The sequence below is a fragment of the Chiloscyllium punctatum genome, chromosome 8, assembly GCF_047496795.1.
Source record: "Chiloscyllium punctatum isolate Juve2018m chromosome 8, sChiPun1.3, whole genome shotgun sequence".
Taxonomy (NCBI): Eukaryota; Metazoa; Chordata; class Chondrichthyes; order Orectolobiformes; family Hemiscylliidae; genus Chiloscyllium; species Chiloscyllium punctatum.
Genome location: NC_092746.1, coordinates 115,902,589 through 115,915,118, shown reverse-complemented (window position 1 = coordinate 115,915,118; position 12,530 = coordinate 115,902,589). Strand labels below are relative to the sequence as shown.

The 12,530-nt window shown below is 45.3% G+C and overlaps 1 protein-coding gene across 3 annotated transcripts in view; it reads right to left on the bottom strand.

The window, feature by feature from the left end:
- The window catches only part of scn5lab (sodium channel, voltage gated, type V-like, alpha b), a 501,419-nt gene that overhangs the window by 357,921 nt on the left and 130,968 nt on the right, over nucleotides 1-12,530 (bottom strand). For all 3 annotated transcript variants that reach the window (XM_072576302.1, XM_072576305.1, XM_072576304.1), the window contains exon 7: nucleotides 11,887-11,978. In XM_072576302.1, the coding sequence (XP_072432403.1) occupies nucleotides 11,887-11,978 (92 nt within the window). The remainder of the gene's footprint in view (nucleotides 1-11,886; nucleotides 11,979-12,530) is intronic.

The window sequence follows — 12,530 nt, the reverse complement described above, 5'->3', positions numbered from 1 at the left end:
GAGGGGGACATGAGGTAAGACCTTGCCAGCCTGGGTTAGCTCAGTGCCAGCTGTCTGAAGGAATGCCCAACAACATCAATGAACATACCCACTCTACCAGAGTGAGTGTCACCATCTTCTCTCCTGTTCCCATATGAGAGGCTCATGTTCTATTGCCCGTGACATCTCTCTCTCTCTTTCTCACCTTCCACTGGCATCATGAGCCTTGTGCCCCCTGCCTGCTCACTCGATCAGGACACCCCCCACCAGCACCAAAAGTAACAGCTGTGCCCCCTACTTCCATCTGCTTTAATGCTTCCCTCTCTTAGTTCAGGGGGAAATCAGCCCATGACAGGACGGAGAGTGTCAAGGCAGGGATCAGATACCTGACATTTGTTTTCTCACTCCTTATTGAGGAGAGCAATCTGACTCTGACCAACAACGTCCAAACCCCGGACTGGTATTTGAGCATATCCTTGACTTAATGGAGCTAGGGCCACCGAACTCGACTTAGAATCCCAACAGTGTGGAAGCATGCCATTCAGCCCATCAAATCCACACAGACCACCGAAGAGCATCCCACCCAAACCTAGCATATCCCTGTGACCCCACATTCCCTGCGGCTAATGTACCTAACTTACACATCCCAGGGCACAATGGGTAAATTTAGCAAAGGCAGAAGTGGGTACTGCAGATGCTGGAAATCAGAGTCTAGATCAGTGTGGTGCTGGAAAAGCACAGCCGGTCAGCCAGCATCCGAGGAGCAGGAAAATCGATGTTTCGGGCAAAAGCCCTTCATCAGGAATGAACCTAAATTTAGCATGGCCAATCCTGCACATCTTTGGACTGTGGGAGGAAACCAGAGCACCTGAAGGAAACCCACGCAGACACTGGGAGAATGTAAACTCCACACAGACAGTCGCCCGAGGGTGGAATTGAACCCGGGTCCCTGGCGCTGTCAGGCAGCAGTGCTAACCACTGAGCCACCGTGCTGTGCCCCACTTGCCTGAGGGGCCTGCCATGATGATCTTCCTGGCACTGAGCATCAGGATGGTGAGCCTGGTATCTCTGGCTGAGGAGGCAACGTACAAAACGGGTTCAGGACAATGCAAGTTGGCATCTGGACATGGGTGTGCAAGGTTCAGTCTGTGATTGCAAAGAGGCAACAGAAAAGCAGCGTAGGAGAGATGCTAAATAATTATTATTTAAATTGTTTGCATGTGGGAGCCCAGCTTTATATAGGTGTGAAAGACCAGGGGATGAATGCTATTTTTAATTAAAGCAAGTAGCTTCACTACATCATTAACGACCGACTAATCAAACCATGGGTTTGATATCTTAAAGGCTGCAAAGACATTGGTCTGCTAATTAATAACTCCAAATAAAACTCGTGTTGACCTGTTTTTATTAAAAAAGCACTTCCACCCCAGAGATAATTAGCAATGAGTCAATGTGTGGGCAGTCAGTGGTGAGGACAGTGGTGCAGGTGAGAGAACAAGCTAACAGGCAATTAGCACAATATAGATTTCAATGGTCATGACTACATGGGTGGATAGAATATGCTGGGAATACTAGGCATCCATCAGGGCCAAAGAGAAGAGTTCATGCTTCAGGTGGATGACCTTTCAGCAGAATTGAAGGGAAGTTGAAATTCTAACAGGTTTAAAATGAGAGAAACAAGGAAAAGGAACAAAAGAGAAGCCCTGTGATACGGTGGGGGAATGCAAGTACAAAAGGTTTCATGGTACTGAAGCCAAAGAGACTGGCAATGGATAAGCAAACGACGTATCCAGGTGAGGTGTGAATGGCAGGATAACAGTCATCTGAACTCACGTGAGAGAGTAACGGAAAAAAACTGAACAATGTGAAACAAAAGGGCTATGATCGAAAGGCGTTGAATTCGAGGTTGAGAACTGAAGGGTATCAAGTTGAAAGATGAGGCATGACGTAAAGGCATAGAAGACAGGAGCAGGAGTAGGCCATTCGGCCCTTTGAGCCTCCTCAGTCACTCGTTATGACCGTGGCTGATCATCCAATTCAATTGTCTGTTTCTGCTTTTCCCCCATATCCTTTAATCCCTTTAGCCCCAGATGCTCTATCCAACATCTTCTTGAAATCATACAATGGTTTGCCCTGGACTGCTCTCTGTGATTGAGAATTCCACAGGCTCACCACTCTCTGGTTGAAGAAATGTCTCTTCGTCTCAGTCTTACATGGTTTATCTCAGAACCTTCGACTGCGACCCTCGGTTTCAGGGGAGGACTACAATAGCGAGAGTCAGGGAACTCCGGGCCCTACTTGCAGACTGAACCAAGGTATCCCACAATGCACAGAGGAGGCAGCATTAAAGGCAACAATTAAAGAGTACTAAATTGAAATTAAAAATCACATAAAAACAGGCTATAATCCAATGGGTTTATTTGGAAGTCCAAGCTTTCAGAGCACTGCTCCTTCATCAGTTAGCTAGTGGGGCAGGATCGTAGGACACAGAGCTTATAGCAAAAGATCATAGTGCCATATAACTGATACAATGAACTGGTCCTCACCCTTAACAATTTCTCCTTCGAATCCTCCCACTTCCTCCAGACCAAAGGGGTAGCCATGGGCACACGTATGGGCCCCAGCTATGTCTGTCTCTTTGTTGGCTACGTAGAACAGTTGATTGTTCTGTAATTACACCGGCACCACTCCCCACCTCTTCCTCCGCTACATTGATGACTGCATTGGCACCACCTCGTGCTCCCGCGAGGAGGTTGAGCAATTCATCAACTTCACCAACACATTCCACCCTGACCTTAAATTTACCTGGACCATCTCTGACACCTCGCTCCCCTTCCTGGACCTCTCCATCTCCATTAGTGACGACCGACTTGACACTGACATTTTTTACAAACCCACCGACTCCCACAGCTACCTGGATTACACCTCTTCCCACCCTACCTCTTGCAAAAATGCCATCCCATATTCCCAATTCCTCTGCCTCCACCGTGTCTGCTCCCAGGAGGACCGGTTCCATCACAGAACACACCAGATGGCCTCCTTCTTTAGAGACCGCAATTTCCCTTCTCACGTGGTTAAAGATGCCCTCCAACGCATCTCGTCCACATCCCGCACCTCCGCCCTCAGACCCCACCCCTCCAACCGTAACAAGGACAGAACGCCCCTGGTGCTAACCTTCCACCCTACCAACCTTCGCATAAACCAAATCATCCGCCGACATTTCCGCCACCTCCAAAAAGACCCCACCACCAGGGATATATTTCCCTCCCCTCCCCCCCTTTCCGCCTTCCACAAAGACCATTCCCTCCGTGACTACCTGGTCAGGTCCACGCCCCCCTACAACACACCCTCTATCCTGGCACCTTCCTCTGCCACCGCAGGAACTGTAAAACCTGCGCCCACACCTCCTCCCTCACCTCTATCCAAGGCCCTAAAGGAGCCTTCCACATCCATCAAAGTTTTACCTGCACATCCACTAATATCATTTATTGTATCCGTTGCTCCCGATGCGGTCTCCTCTACATTGGGGAGACTGGGCACCTTCTAGCAGAACGCTTTAGGGAACATCTCCGGGACACCCGCACCAATCAACCACACCGCCCCGTGGCCCAACATTTCAACTCCCACTCAGCTGAGGACATGGAGGTCCTGGGCCTCCTTCACTGCTCCCTCACCACCAGAGACCTGGAGGAAGAACGCCTCATCTTCCGCCTTGGAACACTTCAACCCCAGGGCATCAATGTGGACTTCAACAGTTTCCTCATTTCCCCTTCCCCCACCTCACCCTAGTTCCAAACTTCCAGCTCAGCACTGTCCCCATGACTTGTCCGGACTTGCCCGACCTGCCTATCTCCTTTTCCATCTATCCACTCCACCCTCTCCTCCCTGACCTATCACTTTCATCCCCTCCCCCACTCACCTATTGTACTCTATGCTACTTTCTCCCCACCCCCACCCTCCTCTAGCTTATCTCTCCACACTTCAGGCTCACTGCCTTTATTCCTGATGAAGGGCTTTTGCCCGAAACATCGATCTCGCTGCTCCTTGGATGCTGCCTGATCTGCTGTGCTCTTCCAGCACCACTAATCCAGAATCTGGTTTCCAGCATCTGCAGTCATTGCTTTTACCTCAATGTTTGACCAAACCTGGTTTCATCTTTTCAAATGGGTTACAGATTTCGATTCAGTAATATATAAATCCCAGAACTTCTTTCAAGTCACATTCGTGAGATAATTTAAGAAACATATTAATGTGTTCTATGAAGCTATTCCACGAGCTACGTGATGAAGGAGTGGCGCTCCGAAAGCTCGTGCTTCCAAATAAACCTGTTGGACTATAACCTGGTAAAAACAAGGACTGCAGATGCTGGAAACCAGATTCTAGACTAGAGTGGTGCTGGAAAAGCACAGCAGGTCAGGCAGCATCCGAGGAGCAGGAAAATCAACGTTTCGGGCAAAAGCCTGATGAAGGACTACAACCTGGTGTTGTGTGATTTCTAACTTTGTCCACCTCAGTCCAAAACCAACACCCCAGTCCACATCAATGTTACTAAACTGAAGGCAGTACAATCAGGTCACATGGAAGGAATGGTTGGGGACGTCACCGTTAGGGTGTTCAAAGCAGAGTCAAAAAGTGTGGCGCTGGAAAAGCAGAGCAGGTCAGGCAGCACCCGAGGAGCAAGAGACTTGATGTTTCAGCAATAAGCCCCTCATCAGGGATGTGAGAAAAGTACAATTGATCCATCTCCTACAACTTGTTTTATTCATTCATAGGATGAGGGTATCATTTGCTAGGCCCAGCATTTATTGTCCATCCCTAATTGCCCAGAGGGCAGTTAAGAGTCAACCACATCGCTGTGGGTCTGGAGTCATATGTAGGCCAGACCAGGTAAGGATGGCAGTTCCCTTACCCCAAAAGGCATTAGCGAACCAGATAAGCTTTACCTGAAAATCAGCGATGGATTCATGATCATCATCAGACTCTTACATTTTTAAGAGATTTTGACTCAATTCAAATTCCACCATCTGCCACAGTGGGACTCGAACCCAGGTCCTGAGGCAATACCTGAATTTCTGGATTAACAGGCCATCACCTCCCCCAAGAGGGGAATGGCTGCAGGAACAGGAGGGAGTGTTGGAGGTGACTGATGATAGGACAACCAGGGTATCACAGAAGGATCCGATTCTCTTGGAAAGTTGAAAGCCTCGGCACAGGAAGGACTATTTGTTGGCAACGTTACAGAAGAGTTGTCAGAAACAGTGGAGGATAAGTTGCTGAAATCAGAAGCTGAAGGGGCCTTGGTTAGGCCACTTTTGGAATACTGAGTTCAATTTTGGTCTCGCTGCTTTAGGAAGGATGTTTCTCAACTTGAAAGGGTTCAAAAAAAGATTTACAAGGGTTGGGAGGGTTTGAGCGATAGGGAGAGGCTGGAATGGGCTGGTGCTGTTCTCCCTGAGCATCAAAGGCTGGGAGTGACTGTAGAGAAGTTTATAAACTCATGAGGAGCAAAGATAGAGTGAATAGCCCAGGCCTTTTCCCTAGGGTAGGGGAGTCCAAAACTAGAGCGTATAGTTTTAAGGTGAAAGGGGAAAGATTTAAAAGGGGCCTAAGGGGCAACTTTTTCACACAGAGGGTGGTACGTGTATGGAATGAGCTGCCAGAGGAAGTGGTGGAGGCTGGTACAATTACAACATTTAAAAGGCATCTGGATGGGTATATGAGTGGGAAGGGTTTGGAGGGATATGGGCCAAGTGCTGGCAGGTGGGACTCGATTAATTTAGGATATCTGGTCAGCATAGACAAGTTGGACCGAAGACTGTATGATAGGTGAGGACAAGGTAACTAAAGTGTCTTAGTTACTTTAATGCCTGTTTTTTCCCCTCATTACAAAACCAGCTAAGATGTAGAAGTGAGGTTTAGATTTTAGGTGGGAGTGGTTTGGTTAAACTGGAGAGCAAAAGGGCAATGTGCTTTCTGCAAATAATTAGAAGGCACAGTTTCAAATAAACCATGGGGCAGTCTTACCCAGGCAAAATAAGTTTGAAAAAACCCATCGGGGCGTTTATCGCAGAGAGTTACTAACAATTAGGATACATTGTTTAGAAGGAAAATGGCAGCTGCTCCAATGTTATCCTTGTTACATCATTGGCCAAACGTAATATATGTCGCAGACCAACCCCCCCAACAGCAGTAAGGGCTTCCCCACAAAGTGATGGTGCATTTCGGAAACCTTTAAATACTGTACAACCTCGCTCTGTTGATGAACTAACCTGGGAAAAGGAGCGTCAAAGAGCAGGATTTCCGGGTCGGAAATGTGTCAGCGTATGGTTTACAAAGAGGGCAGCCCTGGATAGATACTACTAAGGAAAAGCTGCCCCATTTTTCAAAGTGACATTGAGTGACAGGAAAGATCCCGCTCGCGAAAGGCTGGATAGGCTGGGAACTTTCTTCACTGGGGCATAGGGGGGGTTGAGAGGTGACCTGATAGAAGTTTACAAGATCATGAGGGGTGTAGATAGAGTTAATGGTAGATGCCGCTTCCTTAGAGTGGGGGATTTCAAGACGAAAGGGCACGTTTTTATCCTGAGAGGAGAGAGATTTTCAAAAGATACAAGGGGAAAAATCTTTACACAGAGGATGGATTACGTATGGAATGCAGTTCCAGTGGAAGCCATGGATGCGGGTACGGTTATAATGTTTAAAAGGCACTTTGATAAGTCCATGAATAGGGAAGTTTCGGATGGATTAGAACCAAATATAGGCAGGTGGGACTAGTTTAGCTTGGAATTATGTTCGGCATGAGTTGGTTGAACCAAAGGGTCTGTTTCTGTGCTGTATGACCCTATGACTCGATCTGAGGAGCAGGTTAGCAGGACAAGGAGGCAAAGATTGCAATTTTTAACAGGCATGGGAGAGGCCCCAAAAATCCTGTCTATGTTGGCGCACACCCGAGGGCCCAAGCAGCTCAAAGGGAAAGTGCTTTTGTGTAAAGTCGAAACAACCAGGACCTGGGAGATCTTGTGGCGGATTATAATCATTACGCCTGACTTGACTATTTAATTTTAATTCTTCACAGGATGTGGATGTATCTGGTTGGACCAGTATCTGTAAGTCTGCCCAAGTTGTCTTTGACAGTGACTGCCCTTAACATCAAGGCAGCATGTGGTTGTGTAACAGCAAAGGACCCAAACAAAACAGAGTCAAAGGGAATCAGAGGGAAGTCTCTCCGCTGGTTGGAGTCAGACCTGGCGGTCATGCTTGTTGGAGGTCAGTCATCTCACTCCAGGACTTCTCTGCAGGGGTTCCTCAGGATAGGGTCCACAGCCCAACCATCTTTAGCTGCTTTCACCAATGACCTTCCCTCCGTCATAAGCTCAGAAGTGGGGATTGGAGTGAGGTTGGCAGGTGGATCTCATAGAATATGAGTTCCCTGACTGGGGCTGTTAATCTGCATCAATAGGGGAGCGCTGGCTGACAGATATAACAGGAGTGTCAGGGGTTCTATTCACTCTGAGAGCTGGCTCTGAGGGAGCTGGATCAGTGTCAAATAAAGGGTGGCATGTCATGTCATCCTCAAAGAACCATGGACCCGAAACCACCACTCCCACCCCCACATACTTCCAACATAGCACCCCCACACTTCAGAACCCTTTTGCTTTACCATACTCTTTAAACCTGCATTGCCTCTCTCAGCTATGGATTTCTATCTGCAAGCTGTCTGCTGATTCTACCACCCTACTGTTATGGACCAGCCCCCCCCTCAATATATCTTAAGGTAGCCTAGACCTTAACTTTGTCTTATTTTAAAGGCAAATGTCAGGTGCTGTGTTCCAGATGCAATTCGATTGGTCAAACTATTCGACATTAAACAACACAATTTATTCAAACCCTACAGTTACACTGCAAGCAAAATAAAGAAGGGCTTGGAATAACTTAACTCTATTGGAAAACTTAACAGAATAATCAAGGCAACAACTATTACTAATTAACTGTTCCAGTATAGTAAAATCTCCTAAACACACCCTTTGCCAAAAAGGCAAAGTCAGAAACAGATTGTCTCACATGTAGTCTGGCAGCAGAGAGAGAGAAAAATATCAAGTGATAACTCAGAGACAGTGGCAGCCAGGAGACATTTACTGTAGCTTCCAAACATGTTGAGACTCCCACAGCAATTGTATAAAATTAAACCTGAAAAAAACTAAAGAAAGGTCGAAATCCTGGTCTGTGAGCGCTGGACCACACCTCCTCAGGCTGCTTCTATTGTTCCAAGTTTTAAAAAAACCCCAAGGCCTCGCAAGTTGTTTATCTTCTTGTAGACTGCTCGAGACCTGTCCCCAGTCTCTAAAAGAAGCCAGGACAAAACACTCCTCTTAAATTACTGCCCAGTTGTAGTCAATTAATACCATCCTCACTTTAAGCCATACCTCCAAGCTTGGCACAATCAGCAAATTTCACTCTGCATTTATAAAGTCACTGTTGTCCCACTCATTAGAGAGAGAGAGAGAGAGAGACGACTGGTGGTGGTTTAACCTGAAGGGCACCAGATCTCAAGTGAGGGGAGAGGTTGCGAAGGAGCGACCTTCATGGTTAGCTCAGCTCACACAGGAATTGAACCTGTGCTTTTGGCATCATCCTACATCTCAAACAACTAAGCTAACCAACCTTCTATTAAATGTAAACTGCCTTTAAGGATCCAGATACTGTGTAAATGCCAAAAGCAGTGGGCCTAGCATTGAGAATCTTCAACATTGACTACTGTCTTATTAAGAACCACAAGAGAGTTGAATAGCGACTTGGATGTTCAGCTTTTCCTGACCATTTCCTCAGGATAATAAGTCCCCATACTCACAGTTACACAAAACCAGAACTGACCCTTACAAATCCCCTTGGCTAGTTTCACATAGATTGGCTTTCCCTGCTGACTGCCTGTTCACTCTTTACATGTGGTGATATGATACTGGGCAATTACAAGTCGTTACCATCAATGGGAGCATTAACTCAGCGGTTATCACTGGAGTGAGAGTGTGTGGAGCAGATACATCCTCTCTGACACTACAATACCCACAGATTAGAAAGGCAAGATAACTTGACACCTGTCCTATGGATTGTGGCTGAGTCAACTAAAGGTTTCTGAATTCACAGTTCACTGCTTATTGGTGTTGTCTTCATGTAGGCCGATAGTCTCTCAATAGATGGGTCATCCATATATCCGTGGTACTACTGGGACTGAACAACATTGCCTGCAACATGTAACAACAGACGCTGTTAGATACCAGGCAAACCCACTCTGTATTTATCACCAACATCATCACCTATCAGGTACTTTAGTGGAAGCATGTGTGACGATGCTTTAAGAGGTGTATTTTGTCCTGGTTTCTTTTAAGACAGAGATTGAATGAGCAGTCTGTGGTAACGTAAACAGCTTGGGGGGGGGCTTGAAGTTTTTTTAAAGGTTGGAACAATAGAAGTAGCCTGGATGGGTGTGGCCAGCTCTCACAAACCAGGATTTCGCAGTTTTGTTTTAGCTTTTAGCCAAAATTGTTGGAGTCTTCAAGAAGTAGAAGCTATTTTTTTTCCCATCTCTCAGTTACAACTCGAAGCTGGGGTTTCTCTTCCTTGCTCATTCCTGATGAAGGACTTTTGCCCGAAGCATCGAATTTCCTGCTCCTCGGAAACTGCCTGACCTACTGTGCTTTTTCAGCACCATTCTAATCTAAACTCTGATCTCCAGCATCTGCAGTCCTCACTTTTGCTTCGTTTCTCTTCCTACTGCAGGTGTTGAATGTGAGAAAATCTGATTTCTGAATCTGTCTTTTTGCCAAATGCTATGTTTATGGGATGCTCCTATATTGGAAAAATTAATTAGTAACAATTACCGTATCTATTATTCTGCTAAGTTTTCCATCAGAGTTAAGTTATTCCAAGTTCATTGCTCTCTTGTTGGAATTTAACCATAGCGTTTGAATAAATTGCGTTTTGCTTAACATCGAACAGTCTAATCAGTTGAATTGCACCTGGAACATTGCCTGTAACATGTAACAACAGACACTGTTAGATACCAGGCAAACCCACTCTGTAGTTATCACCAACATCATCACCTATTAGGTACTTTAGTGGAAGCATGTGTGACGATGCAGTGGCTTTAAGAGGTGTATGTTTGCCTTGGTAAATAAGAAAAAATGAGGGTCTAGGCTACCTTCTTAAAATATTTTGAGGGGGTCTGGTCTGGTCTGGTCCACAACACATGACCCATTGAAAACAGGTAAAATTGTCTGAGTTAAACAGCAGGCATGGGGAAACCATAAGAAAATGCCAAGTGATCATCAGGCCAAGAGCATTCAAAATTTAGGAGTTCATAGCATTGTCAGACAGCTCTGCACGTAGACCTCCCCACCAGCTTAGTTCTGCAGCCCGTAGAGTGACATTCATTTCGTTTAATATAAGCCAGACCTACAATATGACTGAGAAATGACTATGGGGTTTCCTCTCTGGTATCCATTTTGCATGCAAGTATAGCAGGCTGCACTAATTTACCACACAGTTGAGAAATATTCAGCTGAATGAAACCTTTCCATTTTGCTGGAAAAATAAATCACCAATATTCAACATCTGAAAAAAATAAATGCTTGAAATTACACAGATCTGTGGGCTGGCAATGTGAGGAAAGCTGCGTTTGATCTTCTTAAAAGGGTTAAGAACAGTTTCTTCTTATTGTGTCTGAGTCTAATTCAATGTTGGAGGATTCAATCTTTGAAACTGTTCCAATGGTTATAAAGTACTTACTCATACCCCACCAGGGCCCATAGCCCAGAACTCCAAGCTATCATGCACTGGATTTTTTTTTTCTCAAGGAGGAGAAAGTGAGGATTGCAGATGCTGGAGATCAGAGCTGAAAAATGTGTTGCTGGAAAAGCGCAGCAGGTCAGGCAGCATCCTAGGAGCAGGAGAATCAACGTTTCTCCTGAAGCGCTTTTCCAGCAACACATTTTTCAGTTTTTTTTCAAGTGTCTGGCCAAAAAAAAACACTTTGCATGTACATTGAACAATGTAAGTGTGTCAATTTGGATATAAACCTGTTAGTAAAACAGAATTTATGACACCTTTTTCTTGTGGTTAGAGTTAATTGACTTCTCAGTCACTCAGCTCATTCCACACCTTGGACCATACATTCCCCCTGGTATTTACTCAGTAACTTAATCAGTTCACCCAACCAGAAGCATAATTCTTGCTAATCAGACAGGAGGGAAAATAAATTTCAGTTTCTGGAAATTAAAATGCAAACCCTGGAAATAATCTTCAACTTGGTGTCGAGGTGTCCAATTCAAATGTTCACACATACAAAACCTTCGGAACATGTTCACTCCCTTCAAGCTACGATAATGCCACTATAAACACAGATTCTCTCATTATTTTACTAATTGGGTCGGGATTAGATAAAGGAATGTGTCATTAAAAATGAGAAAGCTGCTGTTGGCATTAAGGAAATTTGCATTAACAACTTAAAGTCATTAAATAGGCAAGGTGCTCCTACAGACAGCTAAAAAAAGAATCAAATCCATTGCTTGGTAATTATTTAAATTATTATTACAATAATCTACTTTATTTCCCTACACTTGTGCAACGGTTTTGCATTGAGTTAATTCAGTGCAAGCTTTAGTGTTTAACATCTCACCTGGAATGGTTGAGATCACTTTCAGAATTTGGAAGTGCTCCCAAATGTTTATAATGTTGAGACATGACCCAGTTTAACAAATTCAGTCACAAGTCTGTAGCGTGCAAGAGGAATGGGAGAACAACAATAGAACACCATGAACAGCTGAGGCAGTAGCTGCAGGGAACTGGGAGGGAGTCAGAAGCAGGTCAAAGCCCCCATTTGTTGTCTGCAGCTAAGTCAAAATGAATTCTTACCTGGGATTACTGAAATGGTTTTCAACGCTCTCAATACTCTGAATGTTCGAAGAGCTGAAACATTACCTAGGTGCACAAATGATGTTATGTACCTGTAGAATAAAACCACAGTTATTTGGGATAGCATCACAATTCATGTCAGTTAGTCTGTCCTTTTCCTATTTTTGTTTCACACTGTCACAGAGTACAGGAAAGGGCCCTTTGGTCCATCGAGGCAAAGGTGAGGGCTGCAGATGCTGGAAACCAGAGTCTAGATTAGAGTGGTGCTGGAAAAGCACAGCAGGTCAGGCAGCATCCGAGGAGCAGGAAAATCAACGTTTCGGGCAAAAGCCCTTCATCGGGAATGAGGAAGGGCTTTTGCCTGAAACGTCGATTTTCCTGCTCCTCGGATGCTGCCTAACCTGCTGTGCTTTTCTAGCACCACTCTAATCTAACCTTTGGCCCATCAAGTCTGTGCCAGTCAAAAACAAGCACCTGGCTATTTTAATCCCATCTTTCAGCATTCAGCCTATCACCTTGTGTACCTTGGCATCACAAGTGTACATCTAAATGTGTTACAAAGAACTTAGTACATGGAGAGGCCAGCCAGTCCAACTAGTCTGTGCAGGTTAATGTATCACCCAAATCTCCTCTTTATCCAATAA